The following is a 20657-nucleotide window of genomic DNA, read 5'->3' on the forward strand; positions in this document are numbered from 1 at the left end:
CCGTTTGACCTGGCATGCTGGATACCAAGGCTATATAGCAGTGCAGGGGTGAACCAGCCTCAGGTCCTTCTCCACCCAAATATCCCTTAAGGAACAGTCTGAAGCAGAGTGGAAGGAGGGTGGGTTGTAGAGCACCCAGAGGGAAACACATCTTGAAGAATAGCAATTGCACAAAGTGAGTAACCTCTTCTTTGAGCAGTGTCCCTATGGGTGATCCACTTCAGGTGACTTCCAAGCAGTATCCCCAGATGGAGGGAGGGAGCTTCAGAATAGAGTCTAGAACTGAAGATAATACTTCAAAACCATGTGCCGCATCATATCTGACAGCATGGATCAGGGCATAATATTCTAAAAATCTTTGTATTGAAGCCCACGTAGAGGTACATATTTCAGATACTGGTACATTTTTCAGTAATGCTGTAGATGTTGCCTGCAGGAATGAATGCCCGCAGCATCATAACAAGTGATAATACAGCCATCTCAACAGTCTTTAAGTAAAGATCGAGAACCACGTGGATCCAGGAAGGAAACAAAGAGCCTAGGTGACTTCTTAAATTGCTTAGTCCTATCTAAATAGAAGGCCAATGCCCTTCTACCACTGAGGGTATGTTACCAGGATTCCTGCAGAGAACTATGTGGCTTCAGGAAAAACACTGGTAGATGAATAGATTGATTAAGGTGGAACTCCAAAAGAACCTTTGGTAAGAATTTAGGGTATGGACGAAAAGAGACCTTGTGCTTAAAGCTCACCCTAAAGGGAGGAATCTGCCAACAAGGCTCCAATTTCCCTGGCCCCATGGGCCAATATGATGGCTACTAAAAAGGCCGTCTTCACAGATAAATGCAACAGAGAACAGGTTCAAATAGAGGTTCATAAGGTAATTGAATATCAGGTTGAAGTCCCACATCAGGATAGGGTTCTAATCTGCAGACAGAGATTTCCCAAACCCTTAATAAACCTAGAAGACGATGGATGAGCAAATATGCAAGCATTCCTAACAGCCCTGAGCTCTAGCAGATTGATGTGGAGCCTGATTTCTTGAGCTGTCAATCTGCCCTGAGTTGTGAAGGTATTGAGGTGGGGCCCTCACTTCAAAATGATGCATCTGTTGTTAAAGTGATTGATGGGGCTGGGCAACAGAAAGGAATGCCTGCACAGATGTTGAGTTGATCCTCCCACCAATCTAAGGAGTTCCTCATTTATAGAGGAACCATCACCTCACCAAGCTGTCCCTGATTGGAAAATAGGGGAGACAACAATGGAAGCAGTGGAGGTGTAGTCTTGCATTATTGGTCACAAAAGTGAAAGCTGCCATTGTCCCAGGAGCTGAAGACAAGGTTAATGTGGACTTTTTAACATTTAACTGGAGACCTAACTCCTGGAACAGAGTACGTGGCAGACAGCACTGCTTTGTAGGCATGACCCTTGAGTAGCCAGTCATTGAGGTATGGGAAGACTAGGATTGCTTCTTGTCAGAGGTAAGCAGCCTCTATTGCTGGGACCTTTGAGAACACAATTGGGGGCCGAGGAAAAGCTGAAGGGAAGCACTTGGTACGATAAATGATCCTGGCCTACAGCGAAGCATAGATGTTTTCTTTGCAATGGGTGTATCATATATGGAAATAGGCCTCTTGTAGGTCAAAGGCGGAAAAGCCATCCCCTTTCTCTAGTGAAGGAATTATAGCTCCCAGAGTCACCATTCTGAACTTTTGATACTTTCTGAACTCGTTTAGAAGTCTTAGATCAAAGAATGGTCTCCACTCTCCCATCCTCCTTTGGCACAAGGAATTTATTTGAATAAAATCCCTTGCCCTTGTGAGGAGGAGGAGGAGGAGGAACCATCTCTATTGCTGCTAATCAACGGAGAGAATTCAATTCTTGTCTCAATAAAAGCTCCGGAGAGGGGTCCCTGAAGAGAGATGAGGAAGGGGAGATGGAAGCAGTGGGAGTGACATAAAATGGATGGTATAGCCTATTGTTATGACAGCTATGACCCATTTGTCTGTAGCGATCCTCTTCCAAGCATGTTGGAAATAGGCAAGGTAGTCTCCAAAGTGTGAATAGTGGGCTAATGGGCAAATCTGTAAATCCAGAGGTGTGGGAAGATTTGAAACCTTGACCAACCCATCAAAACTGTTACTTCAAAGATGGCTGGGTGGCTATGGAGGGCGGTAGGGTGGCTCTCTTTCTTTCAAATTGATGTCTCTTTTGGGGGGGGGGGGGGAGTTCAGTAGATCTATGAAACCTGGAAAACTGAGCAGGACGTGATCTCTGGGCACTCTGTGATGCACTAAACCTTTTCTTATTTGTAGGTGTATATATTCTCAGGGACCACAAAGTAGCCCTACAGTCATTTAGAGTGATCAAGGACTCATCTGGGTTTCCAAGAACAGTTTATGACCGTAGAAGGGGAGGTTCTCCAGGGTGTTCTGCACGTCTCTCGGAAACCCGACAAGATGGAGCCATGATACTCTGCACATCACCACCACCGTAGAGATGGATCAGATAGCACCGTGTGCAGCATCTAAGGATGCTTGAAAAGCAGTTCTGGTGATCAATTAGGCCTCTGAGATGACAGGCTCGAATTGCTCCCTATATTCTTGTGGAAGATGCTCAATGAATCTGTTAGAATTTGTAACATGACTGCCTGATAATTTGTGATCCTGAACTGCAGGGTTGCTCATGCATTCTGGTCCCTGTCATAAGGGGTAGACTTAGAGATGTGCTGCCTACTCCACTCACCCGCATCGACCACTATGGAGTTAGGTGGCGAGTGGGAGAATAAAATGTCAGAATCCTTAGGGAGACATGATACTTTTATCTGCCCTTTTATACTTGGGCGGAATAGTGGCAGGTGTCTGCCACAACGTCTTAACCTGATTTAGGAGTGTCTCATTGAAGGGTAACACCACCCTAGGGAGTGTTGCTAACTAGGATATCCACCAGTGTGAACTGTGAATCTTTGACCTCTTTGAGAGGAATCTGAACAGTGTTAGCTGCTCTCTTTATGAGGTCTTGAAATTGCTGAAAATCATTGGCCATGGATGATGGCAGAAGCAAAACCACCTCATCTGGAGTTGAGGATGAAATAGATGTTTTAGGGGTGGCTTCTTTATCTGCCCTAGCTTCCGGCTCCTCAAACTTCTCCTCCGGGGGGGGGAGAGGGGAGGAGAAGCTGGTTGGGGAGGAGAGGGTTGTATAACTCTGGCCTCCCTATGACACAGTCATGGTGGCCTAGCAAATTGTCATCAATAGGCAGCTCAAGAGTCCCAGTATGACAATTGGGAGGGGGGGGGGGAGTGGGGCTGGCATGCAGGGCTGATTCTACCACCCTTGATAACAAGCCCAATCTTCCATATGACTTTCAGAGAATGGGTTCCTGAAGGGATATATTGGAGAACCCAGAACAGAAATAGAGATGAATGACTGGAAGCCTCCTTCATCCTCCTCCATCTCATCCAATGGAGGAGCATGTGCAGAAAATGGAGACTCCAGTGGTAACAAAGGACGACAGATCGGAGATCGAAGTCTTGGTACTGAGAGCTGTTTGGTACCAGTGAGGAGCAGGGACTTTAATTCCTCCATTACCAAGAAGTCCTTAGTATATCTGAACTTCTGTGGTACTGAGTAGGGGATAGGTACTGACGTGGTAGCTGAGGCCACTGTTGCTGAAGCCAGCAGTACTAATGATGGTATCTGGCACTGTTGCTTGCTCGGTGCTGTATGCATGTGTACCAATGGATGGACTGAATGCAAAGGAACTGATGGCTGGGCTGAACTTGATGGTGCCAGTCCTAAGTGTCTATGGTTGCCCTTCTTGCTGGTCGAAGGTACTGAGGCCCTACTGAAGCTGCGTCTCTCCTTTGTACTCTGGGACTTCACAGCATTGCCAGTTCCAGAAGAGGAGTTCTTTGACTCAATGGTATTGAGTTGAGCAGTCCAGGTCTCAGAGACTGCAGTTCTTGCTGGAGACCTGGGCTTTTTGGAGCTGACACCTTAAGGTGAGAGTCCACACTCCTTTTTTCAGAAGCATTCCTTCAAACCTCCTAAGTCTTCCCTTTTTTAGGGGAAGCCTGCACTGAGGTAGGAGGAGCGCTGGATCTGACTGGAGACAGATGTATGGGGGTGGGTCTCCTGACCTGATTCAGAAACTGGCTGAAGGGAACGTTCCATCATTAGCAGTCTGAGTTTAATATCCCTGTTTTTCTTTGCCCTTGACTTGAGGGCCACGCAGAAGTTGCACTTTAGGGAGACATGGGACTCCCCCAAGCAATACACTTAGAGTGGCTATCGCTTATAGATATAGCCTCTTGGCAGGAAAGGCAATGTTTGAAACCTGCCAGGAAAAAAAAAAAAAGGTCTCCCCAAGAGGAAAGAGAGGAGTAAAACAAGCCTCTCAATACTTATCTAACTAACTGATTATAACTATACTAACAACTAACTATAAAAACTATCTTAACTATAGAACTATTAGAAAAGCCAAGGCATGATACAGGTGAACTTACTAGGGCTCTGTCTCAGGCTGAGGTGGTTGAGAAGGAACTGAGGGAGGTTTGCCTGGTCATGAGGGGGAATTGAGCACAAGTGCAGACTGATTGGACACTGATAACTAAAAATTTCCAATCAAAGGCTCAAGAGGTGCATGCACACCTGAATTGGAGCACTCATTGGAACACAACTCAAAGAATTATTAGTTGTTTATGTTAATTGTGGCAAAAGGTCCCAATCAAAAGATAGAGGCTCTATTGTGCTAGGTGCTGTACAAACCTATAAGATGTAGTCCCTGCCCTAAGATCCTAAATACTGTATAGTACTGCTTTTTATTTAGATTTATCAAATCCCTCCTTGATTGGTATACTCTGTCAAATATTATACTCAACTGTAGCAGACAATTGTGACAATCCATATTATAAAGATCAGTACTTTTACAAAACTATGATAAATTTTGTATAAAGTATACCTAGTATCATTTGAAAACTCATAATCTGCTGAACATTATTGCCCTGGTAAAATATGTGTATCAACATTGTATGTGAAGCTATAAGAATCTGCTGTATAGCACTGTTATAACATGGTCCAAGATTAAGAAAAGCAGGCCCAAACCAGTTTTTCAGAGACAAAAGGCACTCTGACACCCCAGTCAGGTGTTAAAGAACTGTGCTTAAGCAGTCATTCTCCAGCAACAGGAAGGTGTGAATAAGAAATTTACATTTCATCACAGGGATCGTTCAACCCTCACGTCCACAGGAAACTTGTCGCCTGCACCCCAGCGGGGGGTAAGGGTATAAGAATGGAGGACACACAGAACACAAATGGCTTCTCTCCTCCTTCATCTCTGCTCATGACATCAATGACTCTCAAAGAACTGAACTAAGTGGTTGGGGTAGGGGAGTCCCAGACTGAAAGGAGACCCAGCCTGTGAAATTTATTGCAGCATATGGTGCGGAAAACCTTTGCTTTTTAGTACATTTAGCTCATTAAGTTAGGTACTAGCTTGCATTTTACTCTTTTATTTTCTTTTGTAACACATCCTGACTTTTATGCATCATCACTTGTAATCATTTAAAATCTATCTTTCTGTAATTAGTAAGCTTATTTTATCTTAATCAGTGTGTTTGGATTTGTGTATGTGGGAAACTCCATTTGGGATAACAAGGCTGGTATCATTTTCCTTTGACAAAAGGATGCACTATCTATGAGTCTGCATTGTTCAGTAGTGTACTGGACAATACAAGATGCACATTTCTGGAGAACAAGGCCGAGAGTAAGAATTTGCAGGTGTCGCCCTATATGTAATTCATGAGTAAGGCTGTGAGTTTGTCACGGAGGTCATGGAATTCCATGACTTCTGCAGCGGCCAGTGTGCTTCGCCTGGGGGCAGCTCAGGCAGCCCCATGCCAGTCGCACTGGCAGCTGCTGGGGCAGTCTCAGGCCACCGCTCCCCCCACCCCCAAGCAGCAGGAGTTTGGGTGTGGGAAGGGGCAGGGAGGCAGGGCACGGGACGCAGTGAGGTGGGCTCTGGGCGGCGCTTACCTGGGGGTCTCCCAGAAGCTGCAACATTCCCCTCGCTCAGCTCCTAGGCAGAGACGTGGCCAGGCAGCTCTGCACGCTACCTCCATCTGCAGGTGCTGTCCCCACAGCTCCCTTTGGCTTTGGTTCCCGGCCAATGGGAGCTGTGAAGCCACAGCTCTGGACGGAGGTAGTGCACAGAGCTGCCTGGCCATGCCTCTGCCTAGGAGCTGAGTGAAGGGGATGTCCTCACTTTCGGGGAGGCGCGGAGTCAGGTAGGGAGCCTGCTGGCCCTGCCACCCCACCACCCACTCCCATCACCCACAGCGCCCCCGGGCCAACCCCCTCCCCCCCCAAGATTTAGTTAGGGGTATATAGTAGAAGTCATGGACAGGTCACGTGCTGTGAATTTGTGTTTACTGCCTGCCTGTGACCTGTCCATGACTTTTACTAAAAATACCCATGACTAAAAGGTAGCCTTATCCATGAGTGACTGGTCACAGTGCTCATGTATTTAGCTGGGAGTGAATTTGCATGCTATAGGCTGTGTGAGCAGACCATGAGTGGATATTCTGACAGCAAAGCAGTATAAAAGGCACCCCAGGTTAGAGAATTAAGGGGACACAGTTGTTCAATGATCCAGATTGTACCCTAGGTAATGTCACAACAATGAAAGCTGGATAGTAGGGACAGCTCATTAGAAGTCCATAAGCTATTACCAGCAGGAGAGTGGGGTGGGGGGAGAGAAAACCTTTTGTAGTGATAAACACCCATTTTTTCATGGTCTGTGTGTATAAAAACATCTTCTGTATTTTCCACAGTATGCATCCAATGAAGTGAGCTGTAGCTCACGAAAGCTTATGCTCAAATAAATTGGTTAGTCTCTAAGGTGCCACAAGTACTCCTTTTCTTTTTGTGAATACAGACTAACACGGCTGTTACTCTGAAACCTTTGATAAACACTGTATGCTAAGTTAAGTGCTCTACAGGAAGTAATGAAAGACTTTAATACAGCATATCATGCCTATTCACATATCTCAAAGCTGCAGCTCACAATCTTGTCTTGTTTTTTCCATAGTTGCTTTTTTATAAATATAGGAAAGCCATACCACACTAAATTGTGAATCTTGCTTAAAAATATTCTCATAGCAATGGATCATTAGATCATTCATTACCTGTAGATATCTGCCTTGTTGTCAAACCAATCAGACAAAACTCGAGAGGTAAACAGAGGAAAACGCTGATGAAGAACATGAAAACCCACATTTTCAAATGTGTAGTTAGTTAGAGTCACCTAGAAAAATACAAAAGACTTGATAATGATCTTATATTTTTATAATACCTTCCTTTCAGAAGACTCCTAAAGCTCTTCACACACTTTAGCAATAGATTATGAACCACAAATAGGAATTTATCATCACTAACATGCAGTTACCTAGTAGGTAAAATCATAGCAAATGTTTAACAGTCCACTGAAACAACACAACTGTTCATGACAGAAAGGGAAGAATATCTTTCTCCAAATGAAAGTACAGGTGCTAAATAGACTGCAATTACCAAATTAGAACTTGCCCAGGAGTGGGTTACAAGAGGGACCTAATGAGAAGGTTAAACACAATGTAACAGAACAGCAAAAAAGTGATGGGATACGATAGCTCAAAACAGTTCCATAGGCTTCAAATATTTCTTTTAGTAAAAGTACTATACTAGCTATCTTGCTAGGGACAAGTAAGCTGTTCTCGAGACACATCTTGGACACAAAGAAGTAAAACGAATACAAAGTAAAGTATGAAAAAAGAATGAAAATAAAAAGTTAAGAAACATTAGTGAAAATCAAAAGGCAAGGACTTCAGTATTTTACATTTCACTAGAATAATTTCCCTTCAACATTTCAAAACACATTATATGTCTGTTTCTGAAAATAACATTATCTGTCTAAAAAGGGATAAAAAAGCTGTACAACAAAATACTATAGCACAAGTCCCTTCATAAAATTTCTCAACAAATGATTCCTTAAAAGTTTAGGATTAAAAATAATTAAAAACCAATTTCTCTCTCTTCTAAACTATTTTCAACATATATTTTTAACTTATTTTACTTTACCTCATTTCTCATCATTCGCCAAAGATTTAGGATAATTCGTCCAACAATATTTATTTCACTCATTGTATCTGACCCATATTCATCTTGCTCAGCTGCAAATCTGTTCTCTTTCTTATCATCTAATGTAATGAAAAGAGGATACATTTAGACAACTTATAATATAGTCAACATTACTTCAAGCTACTTCTCTGAGAAGTTCTAGGAGCTTCCTGGGAAAACAGCTTGAATGCATTTAAAATGTGTAGTAGCAGAACTGGAATTCAAAACCTGATCATGTGTAGGTAAAAAAAAATATATATATATATACATATATATATACATATATATACATATATACACATATATATTCTTATTACTCATTAAATAAGATTTTTAGTTACCAAAAAAACCAAAAATATTTAAACCAAACTCATGTCCCCTTAATTTTTCCTCTGGTATGTATGCCCATTTGAGACGACAGCTTGGTCTAGTTTTATTGAACTGTCCACTGCAAGTCTTTATTCTTAAGGGAAATATATTGGAGCAGAGTTGCTGAAATGTTATTTGCATTTGATACTGCCCTATAAAAAGGAGGAACACTCCCTATCCTAAAGGGCTTACCCTTCTGATAAAGTTTTGCACTATTGGGCGGAGGATTGGGAGAGGAGGATACACAAAACCTTTTACACTGTGAAAGTGGGAAAGGAGGCAGAAGACTTTGTTGGCGCGAAGGGAGGGAAAGAGAGACAGGAAGATTGCAAAGCTGTAGGGAGAAGTATTTTACTCTTGATATTTTAGGCATCACTTTATCATAGGGAGAAAGCCAAAGTGGGTGAGGTAATATTTGTTATTGGACCACGAAGGGCCAAAAAGCCATTAATATGTATGGGAGATCTTAACCACAGTCTCTGTTAAGGACTTTTCACATAGGCCCAAATTCCACAGCTTGGTCTGAGGCCTGGGGCCTAGCTAATAATGGACAATATATGGCTAAAGAAAAACTGGGTAAACAGGAGACAACCTTGCTTTGTTTCAACTAGATAAGTGGAGTCAACAGAACTCCAGATGCGGAGCAGTAATTGGGTGTTCATATCATCAGTTACAGACATACAAAGCACTGATAAGAGCCTCAAAGTCTACTCCCTGGTGCAGAAAGGAGATCGCCAACACCCTCCCCAAATGCCAACCATAGTTCAGGGAGAGGCCTAACATGTCAGTATGAGATATGACATCCCCCCTTCCACGGATGTATTCTCCTTCACAGATGCCAACTCTAGTTCTCAGAAACACAATGGTGAACCCTAAAACTAAAACAATTGCTATTTGCTGTGTACTTTTCACTGTGTTTGTGTTTTAAACCCCCAGGAATGCACCTGTTGGACAACCGGAAGAGCTACCTCATTCCTATGGACCCCAAAATCAGGATTTAACCTACACACTGCAATAGGAAAAGTTTGAGGGAAAACACCTGTGTATTAGCAACATGTTAACCTGAGCTCTGGGCGGAGCCATTATTTAATCTTTTAGACTATTGGTTTATTGTGCTAATCTTGTCTTGCTGCTAGAACCTACCCAGGGGCTCGGGAACTCCAACCCTGTCGCTTCTCTCCACCCATGAGCACCCTATATAGTCTATTGTAATCAACTGTTTAGCACTGTCTCACTGAGCCTAATAAACAAAGTGACACTCCACCAGCGCTATGCGTAATAAACCCGCATGCTTGACTCCCCATGGTGTCCATTTCTGTTCCTTCAGACCAACTTCTGATGGTGAGAGAGACAAGCTTTCAAACTACACAGAGCTCTTCCTCAGGTCTTGGAAAGGTACTCAGTGTCACAGCTAAATACAAGATCAAACAGACAGTTTGGCATAAGTAGTTGGTATATATTCTGAGGGACGATTCAAGATATTACCTTACCCACCTTGTCTCTCTAATATCCTGAGACCGACATGGCTAAAACAACACTGTATACATGGGCAGAAAGGGAAAGAGGACTTCCTTACTCTCAATTCTTTTGAGTCTTTGCAGCATCACAGAAGAGCAGAGGGTGCTTGTGGTGTCTTTCCTAGCATTCTCTTTGCTCTAAAATGGAAGGGCCATAGTTCTGGGAATTTTTTTCTAAAGTTTATTGGGATGTTTTGAAAGTGCATCATACATTATTTAATATCCCAACATGAAACATTACAGTGACTATACTCTATGATACATTTTAAAAAATATTTTATATTTTTAGAACTATTTCTCCAAATTGTATCAGCTCCATCTGGCCTTTTAAATTAGCATAACAGAGCAAAGAGCATTCTGGGACATTTCCCCCACAATTCTGTATGTGTGCCTACCCCATTTTTATTTGTTTGCTGCACAACTCTGTCCCACACTATTAATTTATCAAAGATGCTCCTATACGGTATCCTATTAACAAAGAAGAGACAACACATTTTGCAGAATAAAGTACACAACCCTATATAACAATTATTAGATTTCAGCATCTATTTCCTCAAGTGGCCATGATGTAAATTTCCCCTTGAACAACTCTCAAGAGACAATTTATTCACTGCGTTCCACTTTGAGCACGCAAATGAGATCATAGAGAAGACAAAAGAGAAAAATCTGTACACTCCTGCAGGGCTTCAGATAAAATAACAGAACATAAAGCAACAACTTATTCAATTGCTCACACTCTTTCATGCGTCATCTCAACCAGCAACAATGCTATGAATAAAATCTATTTCCCATTGACAAACTTTATCAATAAAACCTAATCGATAAAACCTATAAGCCACTGACAAACCTTAGTTAGTCTTTTATACACATTATCAAAATGCATGCTATCTTTTTACCTTCTTTATTGTTTCAGACTTTTAGAGAGGCAAAATAATGATTCTCCTTTGCCTGGCCAGTTGTAAAAGAAAATCAAGGCAATATAAGTGGTAACAATAATTAATCTTTTCTGTCCACTTGTATGCAGGATCTCCTGCAAAGCTAGAAAATGTCTAATATTTTTGAGTCTGTAACCTTTTTCTGTAACCATCAAAATTTCACAGAGTTTATTCAAGTATATTTGCTTTCCCTAAAGTCAGCCTGATCAGATAACACAGTCTCTCTCACTGGCTTTATCAACATCTCCTCTTTTGGCTTGTCTCTGAGTCTCTATATTTCTTCACTATGCATCACACCACGCGCTAACAACATAGAAATGAATTTTTCTGCCACAATAAAGATAATTAATGTCCTAATCAGCAATAGGCTCCCCAGTTGATGATCTGCAGGAACTTGTGGAACTTCCACAGCTGGCACCTAGAGAAAACCTATGTGTAGCAAATAAATCCCCACATACATGCTACCACTGTGTGCATGTGCACCAGACTCAGTCAAAGGCAGCAGCAGAGGGAAGAGCTCAGCTTTCCTTTTGCTAGCTGAATTTACAAAAAAGGGAAGGAAGAGTCCATGAAGGAGGCAAAGGGTACTTGCCAGCTCTCCCCTCAAAGGAGTAGAAGAGGTAGGTCCTAGTTGGAGAAGCACAGACTACTGGGGACTCTGGCCACAAAAAAGAGAGGGCAACAAGAAACACAGGGGTGGGAGAAAAGAAGGGAACACGGATGGAATCAGAACCCTGGCCAGAGGGTCATGCAAATAATGGAGGACACAGAACACAGACAGACACAGGTTTGCAGGAGGCGCTTTATCTGAATAGCTATTCCCTAATCTCCCCCCATCTTTGGGGCCAAAACCTATGCAACATAAAAATAAAATAAATAAACCATCACTGAAGAAAACTTCCTAATTTTTTTTAACATCTGTGGTTGCACCTATATACCCGCATAAGTGCAGATATCCACCAAAAAAAAAAGAAAAAATTAAAAGCATATTACCTTTTACCTAATGATATCAGCAGGGGCTGTGTTATAGTCTATAATATAACCCACCTGGTACACGAGAGATCATCTGGCATAAATCAACACTTAGTGCAGCAGCCCTCTGTAAGAGGTAACCCCACGAATGCATTTGGACTTCATATCCTAACATAATATCAGGGTCATATCTAAAAATGGGAAAAAAGAAAATAAGCTTCATAATATCAATACATTTTTGAAGGGACAGTGTGGGCTTGATCCTGCTCATGCTGAAGTCAACAACAAAACCACCACCGATTTCAGTGAAAGCTTGGTGTGGTCCTTCAATGACCACACACATAAATCTTGGAGATTTAATAAGTAAAATATATTTTATTATAAACAATATTATTGACAGAGTAATTGTTAAGCTTAGTTTTTTTTAAAAAAAGATAAAGAACAAAATAGGGATCTCACCAGTTTTTTGGAAAGCAATATTATATTGACTGTAGGTGAAATCTGACTAGTGGGACAAGACATAATTAAGTTGTGGTCCAGTAACTTCAACAAACTTGTTGCAAGCAGTCTGACAGAGTATAAACAGATTAATATGGCAAAATACTTCTATATTGCTTCCTTGAGAGGAAATTAATCCTGAATCTGTCTGGAATTTTGGTACTCTTAGAGTAGAGGAAAGAAGGGTAGTTTTGCAACTAAAAACACAAAGCTAGATTCTCAGGAGATCTGAGTTCTATTCCAGGCTCTGCTACAGACTTCTTACATAAACTTGGACAAGTCTCTTAACCATTCTGTACCGGTTTTCCCATCTGCAAAGTAGAGCTAATTCTTCTACCACTACTACCTATATCTTCTCCTGCAAAACCTACTATTCTTTGGGAAAACAGTCAAGCAATTCCTTTGATTACCAACAGAGATAAAAATGCTGGCTGTGACGCTGAAGAAAATTTCTTTCATCACATTTACAAAGAAAATAACTGAGAAAAAGGGTCATCCATAGCTCATGCTTTAATTGCTCAGTTTTACATTTCTTTTTCATCCTGCCCCCTCACTGGTTTATGTGGGATTTTGTCTTGTAGCTTCCGTTCTCAAAAAGCCCACACTGTCTTCTTCACTAGTCAAGCAATCTTATTAAGAGATACACTATTTGGGCCAGTTTTTGTACCTGCTAGAAACTAACAAATTCTAGTAACTGAAAGCTGTTGACTGGGAAAAAAGTGAGTGGGATTGTAGGTATGTATGCCAGAGCAGACTACATGGCCTGAGGTAGGCCAATACAGAGTACCTTCTGGCTGATACCATTGGCAAAATAAAAAGATGGGCCTCAAAACGATCTTTCAAGCCATTGCCAATCTTTCTGCAGAGATGGAAAGTAGCATTCGTACTGGGAGGATTTAAAACATGCAATATTAGTAACAATCCAATCATCCTTGCTGTAGAGAGAAGAAATATGATCATTTTCCTCTCTAGACAGAAAGATTCACTCTGTACTAGTTTTGCTGCTATGTCATCTCCATTTTCTTTCCATTATGTAGTAAACATTTCTTTTTATTTCAATGAATTGTTTCTTCTTTTCTTTTTTTAATGTACGTTTTTCCTGAGTGCTCATTTTCCTCCAGCTAATATTGAGGCAAATGGAGGAAAGAGTGCAGGCCAGACTTACAATACAGACAGAAGAGGGAGTTGTCTAGAACCGCAAAATATTTAGTGGACAGTAATTGCATAACTGAAAACTCTGGGGAGCTTTTCCCAGTTTTCCTTGGGCAACAAAACTCATAGAGCTGGTACTGGAAAGTAAGAGGAGATTCTTAGAGGAAGATGCTACTGACCGAGGAAAAGTTATTTCAGTGAAGTTTATTTTAAGGCAGATGCAGGGGATTTTTCCCCTTGCAACTTGATGTTAAATCTTCTTGACCTCCTGAAATGGTGCTAAGGAACTTATGAGAAACAAATATAATATTATGTGTCTAATATGAAAATGTGGTTAATTCAATGTTTATGCAGCCCTTTACATGTAAAAGCATTATGGACAAGACTTAAGTGCTAAGAATTATTGTTTATTATGGCAAAACCTGCTACAATTTTAAAAAGTGACTTTACCATACAATCTTCAAGGAGATTGTGTTCTCTTATATCCTGGTATATTATATTTCATATCTTCTCTCAGAAGCCACTTCCTGCTTTCTCACTCTGGGAGAGGGAGGGAGAAGGGGGGCACATGGCTGGTGGACCATGCAGCAGTGAATCCACTGACTCTGTCCATGCTCCTTCTATTCCTGATTCCCTTAGCTCTGTGTCATGCAGGAGCATGTATTTCTGTGTAAAGCCCCCAAATCCTGCTCCTCCCCCTCTGCACAGCAGAATAGCACCTTTTCCATTATATGTAGGGACCTCTATACCTGCACCAGAGGGGCAGCATTTGCCTTAAATGTGAAAGAAAGAGGCCCGTAACATTTAATTTCTCTTTCATGGGAATCCACTGCTCCATCAGGCCTGGCAAACTGTTTCCATCTTTTTCAAGTCATTGAGGCAAAATGGCTTGCAATTTTAGCCTTCCCTTATCGTCTCTAGAAGCCTGTTTTAGAGCATCCTCTAGTGGTTTGCCTATTGAATTTCAGGCACAGCTCTCCCAAGTCTTCTACTTTTGGGTCTTTGAAAAGAGGTTCTCAGTTCTTTTCAGGTACACTTTTCCAGTTTTCTCCCTGTCCCTGCAGGCTGGCCTCCATTTGATAGGAAGATGGTCTATCTGAGTGGGACAGGGATTCCTTTAGTATAACAGCAGATCCCCAGGCTCCGTATCAGCAGAAGTTGAGCTGTCCCAACAGCAATTCCGAAAAACCTAGAGTTCCTGCACTCGCCTCTCTGTGCTGGTAGATCATCTTCACTGTTTGCACAAAGTTAGGGAGGGGCTGCTTTACAGCTGGTATCTGGCTTCTTAGCATATTTTATGCCCAAGTCCTCCTTTTATTCCTGAGCATCATCTCCACACCACTGCAGCCAACACAGGACAGGTCAAAGAGGGAATTTTGGGCTCCGTGTGAGTTCCCTCCCACCCTAAGACTGCTCCTAGCACCCGAAGGAAGGCCTTTGTAACTGCCCTTTTCAGTGACTCACTCCCACTGAAGTTTACCCTTCAGTTTCTCTGAGAGTTCACCCTCCCAGGCTGTGTCTGCTCAGAGACAGTTTCCTGCACCTCCTGAACCTCAAATCTCATGTTATTCAATATCTCAATAGCCTTTCAGAATGAGGAGGATTTGCTGGTTCCTGCTCCTCCTAAGTGCCTCCCTTTAGCTGTCTCCACAAAGAGTTAAGCCATGCATATATCCCTAGTTGTGAGTGCTCCTACTCTCCTCAGACAGCTCACGCTCCAGCAGTCTCTCAGGACAGCTGGAATCTGCAGTAAAAATAAAACATTTTGCCAAAATCAACTCTTCTGTAACACCCTTAACATGAAGGAACAGGCAGCTGCAGCTCAAACACCATTTCTAGGACCACCCTTTGAGGTGAAACCTCTCAAGTTTTAGAAAAAATTCTGAAAAATCTATAAAATTTTGATAAAATTATGCCTAGCCAATCCTCATCTAAATGCTAGAATGTGCTTCAGCTCTTTTTGCTACAGCTTTCAGTAATACCGGAACAGTCAGTGATTTCATCCACGGTGTCTCATCAAGGCCAAGAACTAATAAGAGGGCATTATGTCAGAGAGGATCCTCTCCAAGACAATGAAGTCCTGCCAACTCATATTTGCCTTCCCCGATGGAATGTTCAAGAAATTCTTTGCAACGTGGGCTGGTTTCATTTCAGACAAATGGGCTCTCAGTATTATCAGAAAAGATCTCCTCAATAACTTTTGAGCACCACTAATTTTTCCATCATTTCCTTTGCCACAAGACCTTATGAAAACCAAAGGTATTCTAGATAGTATCTCAAAACCTCTCTTCTTTGGCATAATCTCCCAGTTCTAATGGAAGAGGCTTTGGTTTCTACTCCAACTTCTTTGGGGGTATTCAAAATATCTGGAAGTTTTCAGCATAGAAACACTTGTGCTTTACGATTCAAGAGAAACACCAAGGATTTCTTGTGCATCATGGGCCTCAAGAAGGCTTATCTTTACATGTTAATATGCCCCATCGTTGAAAAATGTTAATGCTTTACCATCAGGGACAACCATTATCAATTCAAGGCAATGCTTCTCAGCCTTTCATCTGCTCCACAGGCATTTACCAAACTGATGGTTATCTTGGCAGTCAATCTGAGATGAGAGTATTCAGATCTACCACTGTGGATGAACTACTGGCATAGATGCAATTGTATGAGGCTTCACAGTTGCTGAATTTTCTTGAGCAACACTGGAGATGAATCTGTAATGAGTGCTCTAATTACATCACAAGAGCTCTCAGTTCTGCGGACCACTTTTCAAAACTGACATTGGACTAGTGGTGTTGCCTGAATTAAAAAAAAAAAAAAAACTTATCAAAAGTCAGGACCTCACTCATTTATTGTTCTTCACTCTATAGGTTTCAACATACTAATGCCTCCAGATAGTTTTCTGAGTGATGTTCCACCTCCACTCCTTCATAATTTTCTGATCAGGTAATGGAATTATCAAAATTCATGAAACCAATCTGCTGTCAGTCCCAACCAATCGATGCTGAGCTCCCTCTCCTGCTAGAGACCCCTGGGTCATTTGTTAAGGGCAAACCATTGGCAGATACAACAGCAATCTGTATGATGAACAACAGATTGTTCTGATGGGAAACTCGTAGGTGTTTGCATACAACAGAAAGTAAATGGTCCTGTCCCCGCAAGGGAGTCCTAGCCTGGCACCAATGCCGTGGATCTGCAAATGATGGGGAATGTAGTAGTCAGCTTTCTTTGATATGTTCTTCCAGAGTTCATAACCAACCATGTAGAAAGTGGAAAGTGATGAAACCACTGTGGCTCAATCACCAAGGCAGAACAAGAAACAAAATCCTAAACAGAGGTCTGGACGACTTCCATTGCACTTGGAACATCTGGATGTCTCCCTCAATGTCACATACATCTGGAGTAAGACCAAGAAATCAGCCAGTTGGCTCCACTGCTGCGGGATGGACCTGGGAGCTGAACTAGTAAGTCCCTGATTGTTTGGAGACGGTTCTTCCCACAAGTAGATTTGTTTTCTGTCCAATGCACCAGGAAGTTAATAATTTTGGTTCCTGGCAGTGACAACCCACAAGCCTACTGAACAGATGTGCTGTCATTCTCATTGTCTGGTCTCCAGAGTTATGCTCTTCTACAGAGAAAGTCAGAAAGATCAACAAGAAGAAATGTGCAGTCATACTGATTATTCCATTTTGGTCCAAAGTAGCTATAGTTCCATAGACTAATGCAAAGGTCAGTATGCCAGCCAGGGATTTTATCAGCTTCTTAGAAATTAATTCACAAAAGTCTTCTATCTCACCCAGATCTTGAATCTCTGAGAGTTGTTCCCTGGATCCTGAACAGTAACGTTTCCTAGAATATGATCTGGTTGATTTCCTCCTCAACTGCAGGAAATCCTTCATCAGTTGATCTTACCAGGTCAACAGGAGAATCTGGTGTTTGTGGTGCACTAAGCAGAAAAACTCTCTAACACTGGCAACAAAAGACTTTTTGAAAATTTTCCCCGTACTAAGTGTTCTCATTAAAGCTCCTTTTGAGCCCCAAGAGAAACTTCTGTCTGCCAATCTTAGTTCACCTTCCTTTTAGTGATCACATCAGCAAGAAAATTCCTGCTTAAGTACCTTTACTCCCCCGACTCAAAGTAGTAATTGAGGCTAGCCGCTGATTTTGCTTATAAAAACCCCACGGACTTCCATTTAACCTTATCAATATTCTTATACTCTTTCTGCCCAAAGTCTACACACGCTGAAAGAGAAAACAGATGCACACAAAGGATGTGTCTAAATGGTAAAATTCTATTTGCACAGAACTACACCTACAGAAAGTTTGATGCCCTACTGGTATTATACAGGTGAAAGGTGGGACTAAGAAGAATAGTGTAAGACATCAAAGTCCTCTCTCTCTCTCTCTCTATATATATATATGGATTAAGTCTGTAATCTTCGAGGAATACAAATTACCTAAAGCAATTTCTGAGGATAAGTTGCTGACTCCAACAGGTGTACTAGCACATTATAGTAAAAGAGACAGAGCCTCTTATGAAGAGATTTGCCAGGCAAGCTATCTGGTTGTTGGTACATTCCTTCAAAAAGCACTACAAAATCAGTATCCTTTCTTCATCCAGTGATGCCTTCAGATGTACAAATGTTGAGTCTTCCATTGATGGTGATCTTCATGAATAAAGCAAAACTTCTAACTGCTGTGATATCTTTGATATGTTGTTTACATGCTGGCATTTGATTTCTTTTTAAATTTCCACCCATTTCTTGGGGGATTTTCTTTTAAAACGGCTTGCTACTTCCAGTGGTTTCCCAAGGCAGATGGAGCACCTGATTTCCAAGAAAGATAAAGATAAAATTAGTTTCCTTACCTGTAAGTTTGTCTTCTCTGAACAAGTATCCGCTGCTCTGTCAGGACCCACCCTATGTTGGTTGCTTTCAGCAACTCTTTTTGTATTCTGGCTTCATGGGGTTGGTCAATGTCATTCTCCTCAGAGGTTTTCTGGTTGGAGAGAGAGAGAATTGCAAATGTACTCTGCCTAGTACACATTTTGTCTTCAGCATGTACTCCAGCCAGATGATTCACGGTTTAGTCTGCTTATTTTTCCTTGAGACTATGACTTTCGCAGCTTTGGCAGTTGGGCCTTGCAGAGAGATGTGCCTGCAGTTCCAAAGTTACAGCACCAGAGGATGCTGTAAAGCAGGTGTTCAAAACTTGGAAGAGAAAAACCCTGCAGTTTTCCAAGCCTAATAGAACAAGGGATTCCCATTCAGAGAAGACAAATTTATGGGTCAGGAAACTAGTTTTTATCTACAGGTTATGCTCATGTACCCATATAAATTTCTGTGTGGAAAGTATTTTGCCACAAAAAACCTGCAAAAACGTCTTCCTATCTTGAGGTTTTCTATAGTTCTCATCACCGTAATATCTAATATTTTGAGAGTTCAAGACTGAAATGTGTATACTGGATTGTGGGATTAAGAGGAAAGGTTATAAATTTACAGGATTACTGATAGGAGTGTTTAGGTTCGGGGCTTTAACTCAGCTAACTAAGAGGCTCTTATTATATGCCTGGTATAAGAGGAAAGGAAAACCAGATGTTTTTATTCAAGAGACCACCATGCTTGTCCATTCTAGAAATGAGCCTTTGGGGAAAGACAATAACAATCAATACTTGGGAGACTGGCAGGGGCTGAAAGAACTAAATCTGCTGTACCATGCCTGAAAAATAAAAGCAGAACACACAGATATGCTACCTTTTTACAATATTCACTACTTCCTGGAAAAGAGCTTTCTCATCAGCAGCATAAGTGACTTCTAGTCCTGTAACTCCAGATCTTGTGAGCAAAGGGGCCTGGTCTCTGCTACCTAGAAAACAAGTGAAATAATCATTAATTTTTAGGACAAACTCCACTACTCCAGTCTCTCTTATTCTTTAAAATAAAACATACAACTCAAATCATTTGAACAGAGAAAATAATTTCTGCCTCTACAAAGTACATTCATATCTGTCTTAATATTGATTAAAAATTACTAATACAATTAATCCTTCTCTGGATTATTTTTGTTCTCAAAGGTGGGTTTTAGGCACAAGATTTCCATTTTTTCACTTTGCAAATTGTTCCATGAAGAAGAGAATTTTCTAGAAATTCCCAAAGATGAACAAATTTGACCCAAGGAACAATGTTAGCATTTTACATCCACAACAGTCAGGCTAAGAACTATATTTGAAGAAAAATGTTAAAGAACTGTACTGCATCTTATGTTCTATATTCTTCACATAAAATATCTATTTTAATTAACTACATTACACTTGTTTAGACTCGTTCTTTGCAAAGTGCTTTGCATATGAAAAGCCCTATACAACACAGTATACTTTTTAAAACTCCAACCCCACCCCCACTGACTCGAGGAAATAAAAAATAACCAATTAGAGAAGAAGTGTAATGAAGCAGAACAACAACTGTGTCTTCAAAATTCCCTTACATAACAGATCATAACATCTCTGATTAAACCAATCAACTGGAGTTTTAAAAGGAGCTTGATAAAAGATGAATACATTAGTCCACATTAGCTCAAAAAATAATTCTGTGCATTTTCAGAATTAATTAAAATACAGGCTATCACTTAAAATGCAATAATGTAAAATGATGTGCAGCTCAGTCTCAAGTCACTCCTCAAGGAGCTCAACAAGCTCTTCACTAAGAAAACAGTGAGAGCACTTACAATAAAAAGGAAGAAAGATTATCACAACATTTAAATGAACTACCTCATTTTATCACTAAATAAATTCTGCAGATCAGTATGTCTGATTTTTCAATATACTACTAGTCTTATTCACAGAGTTTTCTTCATAATTTTTCAGAGCAGTTCCTAATGCGCCATAACAGTCTCTCATGACAACTCTCACTCAGTACAATAATGGAGTTAATTAAAAATACTAACAAAGAAACAAATACCAGAATAAGCTACATTAAAAGTAATATTAGGGACTTCACCTAAACCCATAAAATTCCTGCAATATCTTAAAGAAGCAGGTGAAGGATGGAACTGTTGCCTTAAGACTAA

General features: G+C 41.1%; 1 protein-coding gene across 3 annotated transcripts in view; it reads right to left on the minus strand.

Annotated features, from left to right (window-relative positions):
* REV3L (REV3 like, DNA directed polymerase zeta catalytic subunit) overlaps window positions 1–20657 on the minus strand; it is a 251234-nt gene that overhangs the window by 55693 nt on the left and 174884 nt on the right. For all 3 annotated transcript variants that reach the window (XM_073337056.1, XM_073337055.1, XM_073337057.1), the window contains exons 18-21: window positions 19346–19457; window positions 12021–12136; window positions 8114–8232; window positions 7186–7304 (exon numbers count right to left, since the gene is read on the minus strand). In XM_073337056.1, coding sequence (XP_073193157.1) covers window positions 7186–7304; window positions 8114–8232; window positions 12021–12136; window positions 19346–19457 — 466 coding nt within the window. The remainder of the gene's footprint in view (window positions 1–7185; window positions 7305–8113; window positions 8233–12020; window positions 12137–19345; window positions 19458–20657) is intronic.

Source organism: Lepidochelys kempii, chromosome 3 (genome assembly GCF_965140285.1).
Source record: "Lepidochelys kempii isolate rLepKem1 chromosome 3, rLepKem1.hap1, whole genome shotgun sequence".
NCBI classification, from domain to species: domain Eukaryota; kingdom Metazoa; phylum Chordata; order Testudines; family Cheloniidae; genus Lepidochelys; species Lepidochelys kempii.